This window comes from Schistosoma haematobium, chromosome 6, assembly GCF_000699445.3.
Source record: "Schistosoma haematobium chromosome 6, whole genome shotgun sequence".
NCBI lineage: Eukaryota > Metazoa > Platyhelminthes > Trematoda > Strigeidida > Schistosomatidae > Schistosoma > Schistosoma haematobium.
The window spans coordinates 8,092,052-8,116,678 of record NC_067201.1 but is presented as its reverse complement, the minus strand read 5'-3'; the positions used below and the strand labels follow the sequence as shown (position 1 = coordinate 8,116,678).

General features: G+C 31.8%; 1 protein-coding gene across 1 annotated transcript in view; it reads left to right on the top strand.

The window, feature by feature from the left end:
- Window positions 1-24,627, top strand: part of MS3_00008441 (uncharacterized protein) — a 152,015-nt gene that overhangs the window by 100,116 nt on the left and 27,272 nt on the right. Inside the window, exons 8-10 of the mRNA XM_051216779.1 lie at window positions 3,243-3,553; window positions 7,707-7,846; window positions 23,741-23,895. Coding sequence (XP_051065394.1) covers window positions 3,243-3,553; window positions 7,707-7,846; window positions 23,741-23,895 — 606 coding nt within the window. The remainder of the gene's footprint in view (window positions 1-3,242; window positions 3,554-7,706; window positions 7,847-23,740; window positions 23,896-24,627) is intronic.

Below are 24,627 nucleotides of genomic sequence, written 5' to 3'. Positions count from 1 at the left end.
TTTCAATCGAAAAACTAGTCAAATATGACATTGATCATTGCTAAGTGATCAGTCACTTGTAAAAATATCTCAGTTATTAAAATGTGATTAAGTGTATACCGAATACTTTATTGTTAATGTGTAAGATTGTAAAGTTGAGTGATGCGGTTCCGCATCCTAAGATCATCAGTTCACCATATTGCAGCAATTTGGAAGACTTTCCCGGTCTCCCACATTGTACGAGTATTTCATAAATAGTTGCTCTGGTTGTCAGAAGAAGCATCGGCCTCGTGACTTCCGAAGAAACTCGGCTTTCATCATGAGGCGTCAAAACTCTTCTAAATAAAGACCTTCTAACTCCCAGGGCAGAGTTTAAAAGGTTTGAATAATTTTTTCTGGTTAGCGTTTTTTTAGCGAGTTAGTTTTCTACGGGATGGCGTCGCTAACCATGAAATTTGTCATCTGGATACTTAAACTACATCTCAATATTGATTTTTATGTTGAAACTCAAAATCTAATACCTTTCATTTTGCACTGTTAGATAGCTGTTACATATACAAGTGTTCTTTCGCTTTTTTTTCCCGCCTAATTATTAGTATGTAAGTATTATTACTTTTGTTTTTTTTTCTAAATTCTGGACAAATGTACGTTGAAACAAAAAAAACTAGCCAACATCATCATGAGTTACTTTTCTATTGATTAATTTTTTCCTACACGTGATGTCATTAAATTGAAAGGGAAAATAATATTTATCCAATGTAATTGAATATAAATGATGGTTATTGATTTAATAATTCTAATCATTAAATCATGCGATTAAATAAAGATTAACCGTCATCGTCATCATCATCATCACATTCGTCATCAGTATCGTTGGTATATTACTGATAGAGAAGAAACTTTGCCGAGATAATCGACCTTTTTTCTCTACTGTCGTTTAATTTATTCTTATATATGTCTATAATAGGAACAAGTAGGTAGGTAGATAAATAGGTAGGCAGATAGATAGGTAGGTAGGTAAGTACGTAGATAAACAACTTCTCTGAAAATAGATTTTAATGGTTTCAAAGCTTCATTTTCTATTGTTGGTCAATAACCATTGTTGATTTTATGATAATCATTATATTAGTTGTTATTATCATTATTATTTATTAAGTAAGGTGATAGGCAAGTTGAATAATAAAGACTGTAATAACAATAATATTGATAATTTAATTTTCGCACTTGTTTTTAATGGTGAATCAAAACAAAAAATAAATATAGAAATTTCGATGAATAAGTTAGAATGCAAAAAAGAATAATTGGTTACAAGTATTATATGGTTTTTATATAACAGGTAATTAAATAAATGAAAATAAATGAGAGGGGATTTTCGGAGTTCTAGTGAGAAGCTGTCACCAGTAGATCTAATCCGTGTCGTGTGTGAGGCAGTTAACCACCAAAGAAAATGGAAGATGGTTGTGCGATATCGTGAATTGGTTGAAGTTAAACATTAATGCCGTTAGATGCTGTCTCAGTGGTCTAGGCGTTAGGTGTTTGCTCGTGAGACCGAAGGTCGTAGGTTCGAGGTCCTTTGACACGAGATCTTGGACGCACACTGCTGAGAAGTCTGATACTAGGACGTAAAGGCTATTCTTTGCTTCCAGGTATTTTAATAGCTGTTTAACATTGATCGATTTATGGTCTCAATCAAAAAATAACTGAGGCCAGTGATAATAAGTGATTTATGGATATTTGTGTAGAAATGAAGATCGAATGCTGTCAGAGATGCTTGCATATATCCACGTCTACGCAACTAAACTTTAGTAAATGAATATGATTGTATTTTTTTCGTTATTGACTCGGGTTTTTGTGAACATATTCTAGTAAAATAACTGATGAGTTAATGTTTCAGCAGAAATTTTGGGGCTATTTACGGATGTTTAATAGGTAGCTTTTTATTAATGTCAAAATGCTGAAATCAACATGTAAGCAACGTTGTTTATAAAATGAGACTAAACTTATAAGCCTTAGAAATATTTGTATTAAGAACTGGTAAGGTCTCTTATAAAGTCATATTTATTGAAGCTTGATTTCGATAGAAAACTTGCGACTAATTTCAACTGATAAATCCTACAGTCCTATTGAGAAGCCATAACCAATGGACCTCAGGTAAGTCAAGTATGAGAAAGATATCCATTGCAGGCAATGGAACTAAACGTACAGTGTCGGAAATTGAAGCTGGACACAAAAACCATCCGTTGTCTGCTCAGTGGTGTAAAAGTTAAACGTGCTCCTGAAGACGTCAGTGTATATTCTTAAGACGTCCCATATCAGAACTTAACAGCTCTTCAATGCTTCCTGGTTTTTAAACGTTGCCTAACTTGGATTCTTCTATGATATCAGCTACGCAAAAATAATTTGTACCGATCGTCTTCGATTTAATATGCGAGAGGTGTGACTTAAAGTGTAAATAATATCATAGTATGTAAAACATGTATGGTTCATCGAGCAGATTTCCCATTTCCCCAACAGTTTCACTAACTTCCATTAAGACAATCACATAGTATAACTAGGCTCTGCTACAAACAGGTTGAAAACTAGAAAATTATTCCCGTATTTCATTACATCAAATATTACTCATTATAGGTAACATCATTTAATAGTGAGAACAGGCTTCACATTTCATAAAAAAACAAATAGTGAATAGCAATCGATTACAAGTAAGCAGTTTCGTTTTTATTTCAGATTCACCAATTAAATTTTCCTCCGACAACTCATTATTGATGTTCGTGATGAGATTTTAGACACAGTACCTTTCCTTCCAAGTGTTTAACACATTATCAATTGAGTAACTAAGTTCAATTATCTACTCATTTTACTGAGACTGGTCTAAATTCTATTCTAAATTAGGGAGTGGTTTTATGGATATTATAGTAATTTAGTAGTCGAATTCATAGGTCAATTAACGCTAAACTATTATAGAAAAGCTGGATACACTGGATGGTCGTTTCATCCTAATATGGGACTCTTCAGCAATGCACATCTACGACTCCACCTCGTTAGGTTCGAATCCAGGACCTATTAGTCTCGCACGTGAACACTTAGACTCTAAACAACTGAGCCAGCATCCAACGATGTTAATGTCTAACTTCAATCAATCCACGATATTGTTCCACGATCACTTCTTCTTATTCCTGCATTAATTAACTTTTTTTAAAAGAATCTCTTTAATCTCATGTAAATTGTTTGTTTTTCCCCACCTACCCACTCCTACCCCCTAGTACATGTATTTTGTCAACGACATTTATTAGAAATTTGTTTTTTACCAATGAATCAATCACCATTTGAAAATTTAGCTGAAAATTTACAATTACATCATTCCATTGCATTTATTACAAATTTAACAATCTATCAAAAGTTGATTAATACTTGTATATTAAATATAAAAAATTCTGGTTTATATCATAAACAATGGAATAGTACAATATTAAATTATAATAAATTCAATACAAAACATATATGGTGTAAAACAATTGATTGGAGACAAGAATCAACAAATATACCATGTGGTCTTAGTATTACTGAATATATGGTAAGTAAATATGAATGATTTAAATGATTTTGTTTTAATAAAGTAGCTTCTTTTTTTGGCATCATTTTCTTTTTGGATTTCTTGTTGTAGTATGAAAGTTGGATGAATTCTATGGTAGTACGCTCTAAGATATTGTTCATAAACGAATTGATGATTGACATTACTTTCGATAAAATACTATTGTCGAAGAATTTTAGAGATGTAGATAGCATAACTCTTTTTCCTACCTTCGACGCTTTCTTCGCAGCTTTACCAGACACCATTTTAGGAGGTATCGTTTTGTAGACGAACGCATACAAAGAAGAAGAAGAAGAAGAGGATGTGAAAAGAGAGTTATGCTAACTACATCTATAAAGTTCTTTGTCAAGTTCATCTTGACATTGGTATCTCGTCGAAAGCAATGTATATCGTCTTTTGTTTCTTAGTTAGTGATAAATAATTCAAAGTAGTTTACTGGAAACACTATTTGATTTAGAATTTCTTTTTAGTTATTGGTTATCACTATGGTGTATGTAATATTCAAAAGAACTAATGATTTCTAATGGATTCCATCTTATCTTACCAAGTATCACTCTCTACAATATTAGGACTAAGGTAATTTATAACTGATTGATTACTAAGTAGGATTAGATAAACATGACATTAGTCCTTACTTAGTGATCAATCAACTGTATCGTACCTGTGAGACAAGTTAATGTTTACAATAATCCAATAGTCTAATAATTAGTTAACACTGAAATTTGAAGTATTTCAAAGAATCAAGATAATCAACTTACTAGAAAACGATTATCATCAACTGATAAGGTCCATTCAAAAACAAAATAATCATTCATCATTTCACATTAGTTAGTGTTAACTTAATTTATTTTATATTACTTAATAAACATTTTATTCTTTATATTTTTTTCTTATAAGAAAATCTCTTAGTAACTATATAAAGCATAATTAAACTAATTCTCAACTAATTCAATAATCCGTTAACAACAACAACAACAACGAAAAAAACACAACAAAATATGATTTTAACATTTAAACTAATTTAATTTAATATGTAATCAGGTTGTTTTCTGTTTTTCAATTTATCTTGTTTGCATAGGTAATAAGTAGATTTTTCAAGCCGATTTTTTAAAATATTTATTTCATTAGTATGATAGGGAAATGTTAATTAACACACGCACACACACACACATGCATACATACATACGTGCATTCGTATGAAATAAAAGTACACGATTCACTTCCTAAGTTACTTCATTACGAAAGATGACATAAAAATAATGTCAAGTATATTTTAATCATAAAATTATTATCAGAATTGGTTTTGTGGAGATTTTTACAAATTTCACTGGTTGAAATCATGAGTCAATTGAAGCTAGACCACATTGGAAAACCTGGAAGCACTGGATAGCCGTTTCATCCTAGTATGGGACTCCTCAGCAGTGCGAGATTCGAACCCAGGACCTATCAGTCTCGCGCCAGGTGCTTAACCAACTAGACCACTGGGCCGGCATCCAACGGTGATAATGTCTAACTTATTGAAGATATTTGATTCAGTTTTGAATCTTATAAAGAGAATGGAATTCATTTAAGATTATTGAAGAATGTTAACTATTAGAAGATCTACGTATCTGAATTTCTTACCGATTAAATCGAACTACGTAAAATCTAAGTATAGTGTGTACAATGTTGAGTAATTTAGATTAATGTTCATATTGAAACTTGAATAATAGAATTTGATCTGAACTATAAGACTAGAAAAAAAAAATTGTTACTAAGGCTTAATGAGTTAATTATAGAGTAAATGAAATTTTGGGAATGTGTATATCTCGATAATGCAATGAGAAGACGAAGTTTATCAGAATTATGTGATATATTTGTGTAATACATTTCGAACAATCTGATCGCACATATACTTGCTAAAATATATCTATATGAAAATTAAAAGGTCAGCTAAACAGGCTAAAGTTAATCCGAAATGTGTTACTCAAATATATCACATCATTCTGATAAACTTCGTCTTCTTATTGTATCATGGAAATTTATCAAAGGGATTAATTGTTTTAAAGTGTGTATCATTTTGTTCATTTATTGATTAGATGTTGGACGGCAAATTGTAAATCTTCAAAGTATTATAACTTGTGGCCTTGTGCCCTATTAATATATGACGCAACGATGACGCAAATTAGAGAATAATAATTTATCGACCAGACCAATGATGTATAAAATCCGTACGAGCAATCTAGAGTTTTTATCAGCCCTTCTCCCTGCCTGTTAAGTCCGGAACATCAATCTCAGAGTCTGTGATATGACTGGGTTTAGATACAAACCAAACAGACAACATCGCACCATAAAATAGGAAACAACATTTGTACAAGATATAGTCAAAAGTGGCTGTGGAATTGGGAGATTGTAATTAACAGACTGAGCATAACTCAACAATGGTAAATCGCATAATATTAGTTTATGGGTCAAAATAAAGGTTTTAGTAAGAGGAACATGAATATGCATAGTTTAGCTACTTAATAATTATATAACACAAATATATGTATCGTATTGGTGCATAAATAGTTCACAAAAATCTTAGCAATAAACTTTGATGACATCAATGAAATACTAGATCGTTATCATTCTAGTATGTTAACAAGTAATTTAGCAGCGTAAATGAAAGGATATCTTTCTGAATCGGTAAGTAAATTAGACTCCTTGAAAACAACGGAAGATTGTCAAGCAATATTGTTGATTGATTTAAGTCAGAAATTAACACCACTGGATAGGGACTTAGTAGTCTGGAGGTTAAGCGTTCATTCACAGTGCCAAATGTCCCAAGTTCCATTCCTGTTTGGAAGTCGTAGATGTGTATTGGTAAAGAGTCGCACAGTAGGACAGACATTATTTTGATTACTTTAAATGATCTTTCAATGAAAATTACTTTATTCAATGATAGTTACAGTAATAACAGAATACATATCTATTTCATTGTTCCATTATCAAAATGTAACAATTTTAACTGTATCATCTAAATAGAATATGATAACATCAGATCATTGATTATTTTTATTATCTCAGTAGTTGATTGGAATAATAATTGCTAACGTTGAATGATTTATGCACTTTAGTCGATAAATTATTTGGTTACAAACATGATGTACTTAAATTTGTTATGTAACAATAACTTTGAATACCTAATTCATCATTTGAATATAAATCTTCTAAAGGTTTATTATTGAATTCGTATTATTATATGACTGAATGTACTGAATATCAATGTTCACTAGTGACACATTTTCCATAATGACACAGTTGTATTAGTTAGATTTGTATGACGTTACATGATTTTCGATGAGCGGAGACTATATACATAAGTTCTTGTTTTTATCGACACTCAACAACTGGAGATATTTAGTCTTAAAGAAACTACAACAAAATTGAAATCATCGCTATTACTATCTAATAAAACCTAATGATTAGATGTGTTAACATCCTCTGGAAACCAATTTAATTTGTGGTGGTTTGAACTATTCCGTTCTTGATATATTTTACAGAAATTTGATTGTTATATGTGCATTCTGTACTGGTTGGTTTGATATATCCATTATGATAAAATGTAACATGGAATCCAAAACACGAGTTTCGTCCCGTTTGGGACTCATTAGCATAAACTGACCATATATCAGTCAAAATATTGATAACAGGATCATTGATTGGACAATTTGGGATCGACATCTAAGTGACCATTTTGCAATGTGACATAGCCCAACTCTACTAGCCATCGCTTCTCATTAGGACTCCTTGGATTACCTCTCGAAATCAGTTCCGCCTGAATACACAATTATTATTGGTGAATTGGGTATATGTGGAGATTGCTGAATTTTCATACTGTGCATTACGGACTGATCTTTTTTAGACAACCAATGAAGACCATAAAAAATTATACAGCCGTTTTTCTCTTAATATTGGGACAAATCAGGAGTGCATATCTACAGCTCAAACGTAGTGTAAAGTATAAAATTTAAGTCATTTCCACAAGGTTTGCTTTACGACTTCTAATTATATATATGAAAAAACAGTTATCAATATTTTATTCAGCAGTGTACACGATCACTTCATGTATTATTTTTTATAATAATGTAATCATATTTTTCCTCTCTTGTAGACTGGTGATTTGTATACTGGTTACTTGGCTATAATTACAAACCAAGAATATCGTAACCATGAAGTTGATCTCTTGTTTCAATTTACATGTAAAACTAATAATGATGTACCGCATCGGGTACCTGGACAAGTTTTCGAAAGGTAGGGATACGGTTCTATAAAATACACTACATATTCATGAACAAAAGAGTTAGTTTATTACACAGATCAACTATATCTAGAGAGTTATTGTGAATCAAGGTGCACTAGGCAGCAGCTTTGTCTCAGTATTTGTTCTCCAATATAACACATGATAACAACAACGTGATAAGCGCCTAACTTTTGAAAAAATGATAGTTGATTAGTATCGTGAATTCATTGAAGTTAGAAATGTAAGCCATAGGATATTAACTTAATACTCTGAAAGTCGAGCACACTCTGGGAGACCGAACGTCCTATGTTTAATCTCTGACATGATAGCGGATACCCACTGTCGGGAAGTACTGTACCAATTCAAAGCAGATGTCCATTGTTTTACCAAACTATAAATATGAAGCTCATAACTTTTGCTCAGTTTTCTCCAGGAGTTAAAAATACAATGAATTGCAAATCATGAGAGCTATATTAGTTCGTTTTATTTTCATACAGTAGTAGCTTACAAATATTTATTATAATGAGTATTGTATGAGTAATTATTATGGTATTCAAGACTTTCAGTTTTCTCTATTGATTTTGTTTTTTTTAATTTTTCTTGAAATACATTTGGTATTGCTTGCTTGTATTTTCCCATTTGTTATAACTTATAGGTTTGTGCCCCTATCAATGTATAACGTAATGATACCATCACTTAGAGAACAGTGCTTTATCGACTGGACCAATGACGCATAAAACTCGTACGAGCAGTCTAGAGTTCCAATCGCTCCTGCTTCTCATTATAACGGTTAGGTTTCCATGTTTACACGTATGGGATGTTAATTTACTTTAGACGAATATCTACACTAAATTCCCTCCCAGTGTCTATTCTACAAGACTTCAACACAACTCAGGCCAAGTACACGTGATTAGCCTGACTAGAACGTAAATATATTTTCGCATCAAAACCAGACACAATCCAACAACAATAATAATTATGAGCATAGGGGAATATATAACTCATCTGACACCTGTCAGACTATCGATATGTCTGACTAAGCAGACAACTAATCATTATCATTCTAGCCCACACATCACTTTCTGCCTAGCCCCGCCTGTTATGTCCAGAACACCAATCTCAGTCTCTGTGATATGAACCATTTATTTCAAACATATTAGGTTTATATACAAACCAAACAGACCACAACGTACGATAAAATGGAAAATAACATTTGTACAAGATATAGTCAAAAGTGGCTGTGAATGTCGGAGACTGTATTTAACAGACTGAGCATAATTCAACAATGGTAAATCGCATAATATTAGTTTATGAATCAAAATACAGCTTTTAATAAGAAGAACATGAATATACATAGTTTAGTTACTTAACAATTATACGTTAAAAATATATGCATAGTATTATTCCAGAAATAGATTCTAACAGTTACCATTCGTTATTCTCATCGGATATAACACCATTGTTGTTTAGGACTGTCATTGATCAGTATTTTGCTAACCACCATCTGTCTTTGCTTATAAATTTCCTTGAAATATTTTTTTTCAAGATTTTATAAATTTTATGACCATATACACACTACATTGACTGAATTCACCCTTTATATATATCAAGTCGTCTTAATACATAAACAAACTCTAAAAAAAACCCGGAAGCTAGGACATCCAGTGAGTAAATTCAATGGAAGATTATACACACTCAAAAAACAACGACAACAACAACAACAGACGGTTGTATCACTATACATTTGAAATATAAACTATTTGAATAACAATGGTTTAATCATTTACTATTCAGTTAAAATATATCTTTGTACTTCTGTGCAATTCTAATCTCTTTTCCATTCATTCGGTTAAAACACAGATGAAATGATTTCATGTCAAATGAATATATATTAAGACTTAGATTAAAGGAAACATCTATTCTCTGCCTGTCTGTCTATCTATCTAAATGTCTGTCTGTCCAACCATCTGGTTATCTGATTGTCTGTTTTTCCATTTCCTCTTTCGTCTTTTTTTTATATGATGACCAACTATAGTGCGCATAAATTGTCATTTTTTCCCCTTTATTTTCCGGAATATAATCAATTGTAGACGTGGTATAGTTAGTTACATTTAGTACATCTTAGAGATATAAATTCATAAATGGGTACCCGTTAACATAAACAGTAATATATAAATGTATATACAATCAGATAGAATAATCAAACGAATTGGTATTCAGTAACTTGACATTATCAACAACTTGTTTTACCATTTGCAATAAGAAACTTTTTTTTAAAAAAAATGTTAACTTTTCGTATAAAAATAGTCTCGTCTATATATATAACAATACAGTTCATAGTTATCTCTAGCTTTGAAATGAATTTCTTAATGTATCTCCAATGAAAGTGTAACTAACGAGATCAACTGCTCAGGAGCAAGACATATGTATTACCGATTACACGTAAACTGCTAACTAATTAATTTTGACTCAGCTATTTAAAAATAGTAGTGTATCTTTTGTAAGATATCATTATTATGATTTCAAAACACTTGAATTAGGTTATGCCTGTATAGTACTTTAATAAAATACAAACTATCTATTATAATAAGTAGAGATGGATGGTGACTAGCAGTGGAATCCAGGCCGCGCATTTCATCCTATTTGAGACTCGTCAGCCGAAAGAACCTGCATCACAGAGTTGATATTTATTTCAAGACTTGAATCCAATACAAAAACGGATATCTATTGTAATTCTTGTTTTTCAATAATTTACCAGTTGGTATCACTTTATGTGATAAAAAATAACGGTGAGACTATAATTGATGAACGAACCAATCAGATGTAAGAAAACAGATCTTGAATTTTGGTGCGGCATTCATTCATTTATTTGTCTAAATAGAGTTTTGGCATTTGAACTGATGTTAGTTCGTGATGAAAACCCTAAATCTAATTCCTAACCCAAGCAGTCAACTGTAAATTATTATTATAATTCCTCACACTGGTTTATAACCCTAGTCCTAACTAGTAGGTGAATATTCTCGAGGTCACTTTGGAGTCGCTCAAATGTCGTCCATAGGCTATAGTCTCACCCACGATACAACGTAATTTTAATCATTTACTTCTCGTTTATTACGTTATTATATGATGTTAACATTAATAGTATTTAAAGTATTAATGTTAATGTGAAAATGACTTCCACTTTTTGTATAAACGATAATCAGATGTATGTCTAGTTGGTTAACTCCTTTATTCTTCCATTTAGTCGCAAAAATCTACTAAGTGTTGAGTAATCAACAAATGATTTTTTCATATCTTATATTCGTTATAATAACTGTCATTAAAATATTTATATTCCTGACGAAAACGTATCTTTATACCGTCGAAAGACTTCATTTATCATCAGTTAATTTCAAAATAATGTATGTTCTTTAATTAGATCATTCTAGAGGTGGTTCAAGGAGTTCTACTGAGGAATTCGGGTATCAGAAAGGTCTCCAGCGACCAAGTTAGATTATCGTTACATTACTTCGTGAGATAATTAAAGTTACAAACGTAAACCATTGAATGCCAACTTAGTGATCAGAAGGCTAATAACTTACAGCTAAACCTAGAAGTCCGTGGCTTGACATCAGGTGAAGTTCTTTTTGCTTAGTGTAGAGGAGTCTTATACTAAGACAGCTATATAAGCCCAATTTATGATGTAAGCCATAACTCTGACTCTCTAGTAATTTAAATTTGATACTGTTTACGGATTTTTATTTCGTTTTATGATAATTTCCATCACAGAGTGATATCAACTAGGGAATTAGTAGAAACAGTATTAATTGGAAAGTTGTAATCCCAGATTTTGTACCGTTCCGTTGACATGTAAAAAAAACCTTAAATGTGTTGCAACAATATTTTATGAATGAACTAAGCAAATACTATCTCCTTTATTTTCACACTAAATTAATTTATTTGTATGGCTACAGAGCAATTCTTCTTATAGCTATTATCAGTTCATGATGAAAACTCCCATCTCAAATCTCTGATCCGTACCCTAAATACATAACCTTAGCCAGCAACAATGTAGAGATTTTCAAAAATATATTTCGGTCCTAATAAGGGCTCTAGGATACAGATAGAAAATAATCCATTTGTTTTCTGACAGACTATTAACTGGCTATTATTTTGTCACGGTTATTTTAAACTCATTCTTCCTATTATTACCATTATCTGAAATAAAAAGACAAATGCAAATTGAACTATTTGTTTTAATCATTTGAATTTATCATTATTGGAGTTTGTGGAGATCGTTGTATTTTAACGGTTGAATTCACGAGTCGATCTAAGCTAGACAACCATTAAATCACTAGACGGCCATTTCGTCCTAGTTGGGACTCCTCAGTAGTGCGCAATCCTGTTCTAGTACACAGGACTTGAACTTAGGACCTTCAGTTTCGTGCGCTAACACTTAACCTTCAGACCATTGAGCAGTCATCCAACAGTATTAATATCTAACTTCAATCGATCCATGATCGTTAGCAACCCTTGAACCATTGTCTGAGGTAGATAACCGTCTCACACCTGACCTGCACCGAACTTCACTGGTCACGGATTCTCACTGTAATTCCATTTTTAAGCTAGTCATTGGTGATTATTATACGTATGGGGATTTGTGGAGGTTGTAGTATTTTCACAGTTAAATTCATTTTAATTTACATTGTTACTGAGCACTAGAGCACAATAAAATAATCGACATTTTCTGAATTTCAATAATTTATTTAATTAATCGAACAATAGTGGTGTATTCTTATTTTCATCAGTAATTTTAATACTTGATTTGATGTGTACAATGACGTGATTGTAAGTTCACCTACATTTTCTTAGCCATAAGTATATGCATGCTATATATTAAATGATACAGTTTATACTCTTATCTCTTTATAATCAAAATGCACAATTTTTAGTATTGATACCATATATCATCAATTATCTATGTGTAGTTCTTTTGTTATCGATCTTTAACTCAATCTCTCCCTCTCTCCGTTATCCTTTTTCTTTCTCTCTATGTTCGTTAGTCCCTTGTCAAGACTTTTGTTTGTAATATATTCTCATCGTCATCATCATTCTCATCGTCAGGTATAATGCCAATACAAACAATTATAATGATAATGTCAAATATATATCATACTAATGTATACTAAGTATAATATCTTTTTATCTAGAGGTATTTCCTGGAGTGTAGTGAGAAGCAGTGACCAGTGAAGTTCAACCGAGTCTGTTACGAAATAGTAACTCACTGATGACATTTGTGAATGTGTCGCTCAATTTCATGGATTAGTTGAAGTTAGACATTAACATCATTGGATGTCGGCTCAATGGTCTAGTGGTTAAGCATTCGCGCGTCAGACCGATAGATCCTGTGCTCGAATCTCACTAGGCGAGATCATGAATGAGCACTACTGAGGAGTCTCAAAATAAGACACAACAGCCGTCCATTGCTTTCAGGTTTTCCATGATGATCTAGCTTCAATTAAAACATAATCCTCAACTATTAAAATAATAAAGAATTTAGACATTTAAAATGTGAAGAAACCTTCTAAAAATTGACTAACAATCATTAAATCCATTACATAATTTACACAATTCTTGACAATAATTAAATTAATTTGTCACTAAATTAATGATAATTATAGAAAATGAAGAACATCATTATCACCATCACCATCACCACCACCACCATCATCATCATCATCAGTTCTACAAATACTACTCCACCCTTATTTAGTGAAATCTAATGTAACTTTAATAAAAAAGTACTAAATAATAGTTCAATGAATAAAACAATTAGAATGTTCTACATAAATAATATAGACAGATATATAGTTATGTAATGTACGGAAACAATGAAGTATAGAATTAATTAAATTTTTTTTAGCCCTAGTTTAAGGTGTATACAACAACTGAACACTAATAAAAAGGAAACAAATTGTTTCTATTCAATGTTGAAGTGGATTCTGTCTTTTTTTCCTTTTTTTTGAAAGAAAAAGCACTAGAATAATTATCATACCTCTTTCTTTCATTCTTTTTCTTCTTCTTCTTCTTTTATGTCTATCTCTTTTGTTCTCTATTGAATTGTAGACAGTTAAATAATAGTTTGTTTTGTTTTTGTTTTAATGTTTAAAATGTATCATTTATCAAATAGAAATGATGTCATTTATTAAAACACAGTTCTTTATATTGATTAAAAAGTGATTTGGAAGGTAGTTCTCTTGTAATGAGATGTGAAATTTCTATTGTTCTTTTAGACAACATCATAAGGATTAATAGACGATTGAATGTTGAAAATATTCCGTTCTATCAGGTAATAAGAGATGGAATATGTATAGTTGCAAGATCAGAAATTAAGTCAGCAAAGAAAATAATCATGACAAATATACATACAATGGTGATAACGTAAAGTTGAACAATAATTAACTGAATTATAAGATGATAGAATGATTTTTTTGTAAGCAATGATGGATAGTGGATAGCAGTGGAATCTAGGACGCGCATTTCATCCTATTTGGGACTCGTCATCTGGATGTAGCTGCCTCTCAGAGTTGATATTCACTCTAGGACTCGAATGAGCTATTAGTTAATTATGTAGAAGTTCGAATACCTCATATACTTTTGAAATGTGTACTGATGATGTTATTTAGAAGGATAATAAAGCTTCATAAATAAACCATTTAATTTAAAGAACATGATATCCTCAATAATCTTGTTTGTTAGCTATGAATATTCACTAGCATCTCAAATAGTATTTTCGCTCATATAGATATGTACGTCATAATAGGCTAAATAGTTCAATTCATCCAATGCATATAGTACATTTTTATGACAAAGATAAATGTTTTCAGCGCAAATTATGCAATATTATAAGGAATTTGACGTAAGAACATGATAAAAATGTTTTAAAACGGAAATCAGTATGAATGAATGTTCCCTTATGAATAGTTTTGACAAGTTTACAAGAAAATATGTGATATATATGTGTCTTAGTTAAACTTTACATTTTTCTAAGTCATAATTTTTCATTATCTTTATAAGTATTACATAATCTATATTCAATACTTGTAAAGGTTTGTTAATTTTCTAATTTCTTGTTGGTTGAATGATCTAGTACTTTCTGGGTTTTTGTTGTTGTTGTTGATTACTATACAGAAATTTTTTACCGCAAATAAGATTTTACAGCCTAAGTACACTATCAGTAAATTATTGTATCAATCATGTTTTGTTTGAGTATTCAGTTAACTGTTTTACATTACTTTCAATCTGTTATGTCCCGATAAGCATAATGAATGACAACCTTTAAGATCCAGTTCTGGACTAATACTATACGTATATTTATTTCGTATAATTGTTAAGTAACTAAACTATGCATATTTATGTTCCTCTTATTAAAACCTTTATTTCGACCTATGAACTATTATTATACGACATACCATTGTTGAGTTATGCTCATTCTGTTAAATACAGTCTCCGACATTCACAGCCACATTTGACTAGATCTTGTACAAATGTTGTTTTTATTATTTTATGGTGCGATGTGGTCTGATTGGTTTGTTTATAAACCTAGTATGTTTGAAATAAATGGTTCATATCACAGAGGTTGAGAATGATGTTCTGGACTTAACTGGCTGGGCTAGACAGGAAGCGAGACCGATAGGGACTCTATATTGCTCTCACGGGTTTTATGCGTCATTGGTCCAATTGATAATTCACTGCTCTCTAATTAGCGGTATCATTACGTTATATATTAACAGGGCACTCAGACCACATGTTATAACATAATCTAAACTATAATAGTGAGTAAATGAAAACTGGGCCAAAAAAACTTTAATTAATTGAGAACTATTTTGTAATATGATGTAATTTTTTTTAAATATTTTGTTGTTAATTAACCATAAATGTTTCAGTCTTTTACAAAAGTCCTTCTAAGTACAAAAATAATGGTGACTAAAGGTCGTATCAGCGTGTATTTTTGAAAAAAATATCTTAGGATATTTGTACGGTGATATGACGACATTTCTTAATTATTATAAGTCTGTAGTGTTGGTTATTAATGTTAAGCTTATATAACTTATTCTAGCTTCTGGACATGACTGTTATGATTTTATGTCCGGCATTTTTATCACTTGATCTATCCACCAATCAAAATACGACTTATACAATCGTAGCACTGTGCCAAAACCAATGACGTTCGACCAGTATGAGCAGCCTAGCGTCCTTATTGGTCCTATGTCCGCCTAGCCCGTCCACTAGAGTCCAGAACAACAATACCAGCTTCCACTATGTGAATCGAATCGAATCATTTATTTCAGACATACTGGGTTTATATATCAATCAAACAGACCTCAACGCACAATAAAAGAAATAACATTGTACACAATAAAGCCAAAAAGTGACTGTGAACGTTGGAGGCAGTAGTTAATAAACTGAACACAGCTTACGAACAGTAAATCGTACAATAATAAATTATAGGTCAAAATAAAGCTTATAATAAGAGGGATATAAATATACATAATCTAATTATTGAATAGTTATACCATAAGAATGTATAGATAATGTTAGTCAATTAATATGTCTCAGAAGTTACTCATGATTTAATCTTCGCTCAGATATAACAATGACAATTTATCCATTCTTCTTGAGTCACGTTTTCACCTTGTTCATTATTCACTTATGAACCTTGACTGTTTTCATATGAGCGTATATGTGTGTACACTTCTTATCCTATTCATTACACGTCTGCAGATTATTTTTGTGTGACAATAATTATTGAATAACTCACGGTTAAATCGAGATGGCTCACACGCCTCCACTGCAAGTCCTTCTGTTTCGCTTCGCTCTCTCTTCTTCACTTCATTCACTGCAATTCTTTGATTGTTTCGATCAACGAGTGTAAAAAACATACTTATTCAAATATCCATTCTATTATTTGATTTATTTAATTCCGTTGTTCACTAACACTATCTAAGTTGATAATTATATACGAGGATTGAAGATATGTATATTTTAATGACAATCAATCATACGACCTAATTGGAATCAGATTTCGGGTTACTAAAACTCATATCATCGTTTAGCAAGTAAAGAGTTCTCTTAGTGAGTTCATGTTAACATAATGGATGAATATCATAACAGTATAAATTTCTTTTCAAATGATGATAATAACCTGATCTATTGTAAGTAAAGCAAATTAGAAATTCTACATTCTCAGTTCTTTTTTTCTTTACCCAAATACATACAGTACGAACCTCGATAAATTTCCAATTCAGTTTTTCTACTTTCTAAAACTATGTATATGTAATCCTAAAAAGCAATTATTGCATAAGTGACTTTCATTTACAAGTAGAATTCAATTATATATGCAAGCATAAACAGACTTTTGTCATGTTTTATCGTCAAGACATTTATACAAGATGTTTAACTTCTCAAGAGTACTTCAGTATATCGATATAGACTTGAATTTAATGAAGAAAACTGATTAATGTTGATTAAAAATAGTTCAAATGGATATAAATCAAAAAATTGATATCGGATATACATAGATATATAAATGAATTGATCAAATATAGATACGAATGCTCTTTGAAACAGAATACATGTCCGTAAATTTGCACCGCATCCTTTTTTCGATGTATGGTATCAAACTTTTTGAAGCATTTTTTTATGGATCGGTAATTTATTTTGTGCTCCACCTTTCAATCCGTTTTCTGATTTATTCTACATTTTAAGATGCTTTACAATAGGATGTTTATATAAGACATATGATTGAAATGAAATTCTCTATGGGAATTATACTCTTACATCTAGTACTAACCCATTAAATGAACAGAAAAATGCTTGATAATGTTAGGTACTGGAGTTGTATTGAACAATGATAAAGGATAGATAAATTCAGTAATATTTCAATTTTGTCATGGATTAAATTAGCTTTGATACAGTTTAGTTATTTGCTAGAAATCAAAATCAACGAAACGTTTGAAATGTTACTCATCAAGAATAATGATATAGTTTCCTTTCTGAAAAAATCACTATGCTGTTGTGTAGAAATTGACATAAATATTGTAATGTGAACAATTACATGACATTCAGTTTTGAATCAGTTTCTCAATGATGATTAGAATAAAGTATAAACGTGCAGAAGATTTGTAGCTCAGGTGGATGATTTTGATGAAGTTTTGTTCTCTTAGCTGGATGGTTTGATCAAAACCATCCACCTGAGATATAAATCTTCACTACCTCAAAATCATATGAGCGTAATACGCTTTTCGTTGTTCGAAAATGGGAGGATTTCGCCAAAAGACAGGCTTTTACTTGAGAACAACTGTATTTTCTCCACAAGTGTCTTCGCCAGTATGTTCTACCAACAAGTGTAAGATATAGACCTCCAATCAACTGCCGATTGGGATGGAGAATAGTTGAGCAAAGTGGAAGAAAAATGGAACACCTATTGATAACGGCTGCACACTACAGGAGACGACCAAACCATCCAGCTCAGAAAACAAAACTCCATCAAAAAGTATGAACGTCAATTGAAGTTAATCTAAGTCACAATAGAAACTTGATTTTTATCTGTTTTACTTCATATGAACACATGTGATTGTGATAAATATGATTAACAGACGTTTTATTTACTGTTAATTATTTGAATTCAAATATATTGTAGTGAACGAGAACACAAGTAAGGACAATCGAATGTATTTGAATACAAAATTACAGAATCTCTTAGTAAAATCTAAGAACCATACAATAAATAGTTCATTTGCAAAATGTCAATCAATTGTCTCAGACTTCATTCTTCTTTCGATTCCACAGCAACCATTGACTGTTCTCGTTCTCTTTTATTCGATCTTCTTAATCATCTACCTCCAGGTATTTCAGTTTCGATTGATGATACATATTACTTAAATGTCTGTTGACATCAGTAGCACACATCACAATATGATATACAAAATACCGATTCTCTGATATTAGATAGACAAAATAAGGATTGGTATCCCCGTTACATAACTAACCAGAAAATAATCCGAAATTGACCTTAAGATTCTTTTAACGGACTTAATACAATGAAAATACAAATATGTTAACTTAGTAGCCTTTAGCTAAATTTACAATAAAATTAGAAAAGATATGTAGTGTTTTTATTTGATTTTCCAGTTGTTTTTTGGGGGGATGTTTTGGTATTCGGGTTTATTCATTTGGGTACAAACTCAATTTAATTTAAATAGTTCCCAAGATCATAGGTAGTTTACAAACGATTGGTTAAGCGAATTTTTCGATATGTAGATGAAAGATCACTTAAGAATAATAATCAGGATGCCATATATATTATCTATCATAAAAGGTGGTTATTAAACCTTCGTGGACAAAATAGTCATCTGAAACAGTGAGTTGATAGCTCAGAATTATATTTATAACATCATTATCCACCAGAATTAAAGGATATCAAGCTGATATAATCCTACAGAATAAATAGTACATTGTAGAATTTACTTATAATTACCATCAAGCATTTTCTTCAAAGCATCAAACGACATTTTAAAAACTCAAGAAGTATCTAGCATTATAAGTACTGAATATTAACTGATAAAAATTCTTTCATACATACATATTACTTAAACATTACATGGTGAACCATTGAAGTCAGTTAAAAGAATTTGTACAGAATAGATAGATTACGGTTGAGGGTTGAAATCCAGAATATACTTTTCATCCTACTCTGAGCTCATCAACTGATTTACCATGATATTGATATCCAAATTGGAACTCAGACCAAGTAACTTTTGAATTGCGACAAAATTTCTACTGAGCTACTGAATCTATATACCCACCAACGTGTTAAGTTGGTACAACGTTTATATAATCGTTAATAGGGATTTGAATTATCCCGTAGATGACATTCATGACTAGACCTTTGTAGTGACTCACATTTATCACGAGAACACGACTGGTTTAATAAAAACAATTATTATTATAACCAACTGTACCAGTGTTTGTTTTAATGTGCTTTTGTTTGACTGTGCTAATGACAGCTATATTGTGCTTCCATTCTTATTCTCACACTTTGATTGTGACTTCGCGCGAATTCGGTTACGTTCTGTAACCAAGCATGTATCCTGGCACGATCTCGGTATCCTTTCGATGCCACGAGATCGCCAGCGAATATATATCGATTTGGTCCATTACCTGTCTTCTGATATTTGGCTTCTCGGGGATTTTATGGATTTATTTGGTTACGTTCAACTTACGCCTTCTGATTTACTTGGAACGTGTTTCTTGGTAGCGGTGTTCATAGTTAATCTCGACTCCACGCCACGCTACACCTTCATCAGTTTTTATTGCCTAATTTACACCATTATAGAATAGCTTTCATATTAATATTTTATCATACGATTTTCAAAATTGATAGATTGTAGCTGTTAGTAGAATTCAAGACATGTGTTTCATCCTGTTTGGCACTCGTTAGCATGCTGATAACAGCCTTACTACATACAATCGAATACTTTAGAATATCCGTTATTGAAAACATTCAATCAAATTAGCAATTACAGCTCATAACTCACAGTCTTAGCTTTAGTTTTGAACAGAATTTTTTTTGTTTGTATAGGTAAATTATATTTAAAGATTTCAAGAAAATTTTAAAATGACTATTTCATTTAAATAAACTTTCATGTTACGAAATACTATCGATACAATTTCTTTTATAAATTTCACTGGTTGAAATCATGAGTCAATTGAAGCTAGACCACCATGGAAAACCGGGAAGCACTGGACGGCCGTCTCGTCCTAGTACGGGACCCCTCAGCAGCGCGCATCCACGATCCCGCACCCCACGGGATTCGAACCCAGGACCTACTGGTTTCGCACTTAACCACTAGACCACTGAGCCGGCATCCAACGGTGTTAATGTCTAACTTCAACTCCTGGAGTTCTAGTGAGAAGTCGTTACCAGTGGAGTTTAACCAGGTTTGTTGTGAGATGGGAACTCACTGAAGACAATGGTGTACGGTGGCGCAACTTCGTGGATTGGTTGAAGTTAGACATTGACACCTTTGGATGCCGGCTCAGTGGTCGCTTGCGAAACCAGTAGGTCCTGGGTTCGAATCCCGTGGGGTGCGGGATCGTGGATGCGCGCTGCTGAGGGGTCCCGTACTAGGACGAGACGGCCGTCCAGTGCTTCCCGGTTTTCCATGGTGGTCTAGCTTCAATTGACTCATGATTTCGACCAGTGAAATTTCCAAAAATCACAAAAAAACCCATTCTGATAATAATTTCTTTTATGTTTAGGACTGAATTAGACCAAAAATAATATTGAAAGTTTGTTTTCGAATTATTATTTTCGTAGATGTGTTTTTTTTTAAAAAACAATAGACACTAATATTTTAATGGTTGAATTCATGAGTCGATTGAAGCTAGACCGTCATAGAAAACTTGGAAGCACTGGATGGCCGTTTTGTTCTTTTGTGGGACTCCTCAGCATATATATTAGGCTGAACCTATGAAGCTAGTTATCACTTACTCATTCAGTACTTGTGAAAATCAGTGGGTCTTTTCAGATAATTAGCAAACTAACTATTCCGGTGAATGACATGATTACCTGAGAAAGTACTATTTTGGTTTCAGAGTTATAAATCTAATAAGGGAAATTTTAATTAGTTCATTTCTATTCAAATGAACACAAGTCTAGCAACAATACAAGATGATTAAATCTAAATCATTCAAAATGTCTGGATAAACTGTATTACACATTGACTTCAACTAGACAAAAAGTACCATTGCAGTGAAGGAGAACACAGGTGAGGACAACCGAATTAAATTTAGCACAACATTACTGAATTACTTGGTAAAATAGAAAAATCGTACTATAACACCTAATTTGCAAAATGTTCAATAATTGTCTCGGACTTCACTGTTCTTGCATTTCCATACTAATTGCTTTCTATTCCCGTTCTTCCTTTCTTGATCTTCCCAATCTTCTGCTGCCAGACATTACATTCCTGACTCGTGTTATATATCACTTATGTCAATATAAGTAGCACGCATATGATTTTGAGATGGTGGAGAAGATTTGTAGCTCAGGTGGATGATTTTGGTGGAGTTTTGTTCTCTGAGCTGGATGGTTTGGTCGTGGAGCTTTCGTCGTTCTTCTGAACGACATCATCAGCACAAACTTCAGATAGAAGTGAAGTGTTCGAATTTCTCCATATGTGTTTCACAGCTTGTTCTGTGCACCTCGATGTTGATTGGTTCTCGTTGACCTTAAAACAAAGAAGTAAACAATGATAAATTTAAGGTCAACGAGAACCAATCAACATCGAGGTGCACAGAACAAGCTGTGAAACACATATGGAGAAATTCGAACACTTCACTTCTATCTGAAGTTTGTGCTGATGATGTCGTTCAGAAGAACGACGAAAGCTCCACGACCAAACCATCCAGCTCAGAGAACAAAACTCCACCAAAATAAGTAGTACGCACCACACCATATGGCTAAACAGCTGAAACGCGATTTCTCTGTAACGAACAATAACTATTTAGTAAGAGATAAAGTTCAGAACTAATAAGTACGTTGGATTCGGACTATTAAATTGATATTAGATCCAATCAATTTTCGTGTAGAGGCTTCAGGATATTTTTCTCTACATCATTTCATAATAGCGATTCTCTGATTAGATTCATGAAATATTCGTTTGTATAAAAACATTGTTAGGTTTAACTACATTATTAATAATCATCATATACACATAGTACAAATGACCTAGAAACAAATCTGTAATCTTCTTGAGTTTACGACATCAATTTAAGTCGTTTGTTTACTAAAAAACAGCAAAACAATATTTATGTTCAATCAGATTATTTTGTCATTTGAGTCGAAGGTAGTTGGTATGAATGGATAAAACGGTAAGAAAGTAAAGATCTAATGCATGTGTTTATTTTTTTCAGTATCATTTTGATTTAGCCACATTTTTTTAATTTTAATTAGTGATTACAAGTTGTTGGTAAGTAATTAAAGTTTAATTAGCATTCACTAGGAGATCTAAAAGTCCTAGGTCCAACCTCTAAATGAGTCATAATTGTTTAATTTTGGTTAATCTTATACTAGAATTAAACAGTCTTTTATTGTTCTTTGATCTTCAACGGTACTTCGGTTGATATCGACCTTACAACTTACAAATTAAATCAATATACATGAAACCCTTCATAACTAGATGTTAATAGGATATGTTCAAATTAATCAGTTCAAACAGGTGTATCCTATTACAACTGGGCACTATTTAAATAGACATGTTGTGACGTTTATAAACTTTGAAAATAGTATTCATCTTGAACTGACTTCAGTATTTCATTACGTTAGCTATATACTTTTTAACCAAACATTAGTTCACTTAACGATTTATTCAATGATGTTTTGTTTTTCTGAAATAGAAGTTAGTCATTTCTGTCCATCAGCTACCTGAGTATTCATACTAGAAAGCATGTAACATTAACATTTTAATTGATTAAATATGTAAACTACATCTTGGACTCATTTGATAATTAATTAATAATTCATTCCTTGACATTTATACTATGACAGAAATTCATTTGCTTTTACTACTAGAGATTTTTGGAAAACTCCATTACCATAGTTTATATCATGAACGGACATCATCTAGGCCACCATTGAGAACACAGAAGCACTAGATAGGTGTTTCTTTTGAGTATAGGGCTCTTCATCATTGAGTACGAACCACCCGACGGCAAGAAATCGAACTAAAGAAGTACTGTCTCGTACGTGAGTGCTTAATCTCTCGACTATTACTATTAAATCTACTACTAATTAACTAATTTACATTTGATTGACTTCATTGTTTATTCATTTTAATTTTTATGTTTTAAAATGATAACAGAAATATTAAAGTTAATAGACAAGATCTACTTGATGATTCACCATGGCCTAAACTTGATGTTAAATTTACTGTGAAAGATGAAAATGGACAATCAGTACAAACAATATTAGAGTCAACACCAATCAGATTTGAAGCTGAATTGATTGATGAACTAAGTAAGTACAAATGAACTAAATATGATATTATATATGATAAACTATTGTTGGATAATCTTATCGTTGAATTTGTATGTCAATAACTATACTACATTATTATATCATCATGGATCTATTTACTTATGCATAGATAGTCAAAGTTTTCAAGAAGGATCTTAGTGCAAATATTTAAGATACTTATTCAGTTAGAAAGATCTCCGAATGGTTAACACGTTCCTTTTAAGAAACAAAATGTAAGTCGTTTTTAAAATATGACCGTTCTAATCAACAACTGAAGGCTTTTATTGGTGCTGTCATTTCATCATAGATTTTAACTTTTAATATGATTTGATCCTATTTCCAAATTGATATTATTCGCTATTTTTAAACTACATTCTTCATGCAAAATAAATGGTATATATTTATATTGCTGTTGATGTTCACTTCAGGGCTCGAACCCAGTACCATTCCCTTGAAACGTCACTTAGTGGATAATATGGTGGTATTTCAAGCGAACGATACTGAGCTCCAGTCATGGAGTGAATATCACATTTGGGATGTAGTTATATCCGGTTAACAAGTTTCGAATAGGAGGAATGACATGTTCTGGATTCTACCGATAGCGAAATTCCATTTATTTTATATCAATTTGTATTGTATCAAAACAATCTACATAGGATTTAAATATGTCAACTAAAAGTGATAAAATTTTAATCAAATATAATCACAACAGGATAATCTAAACTATTTACG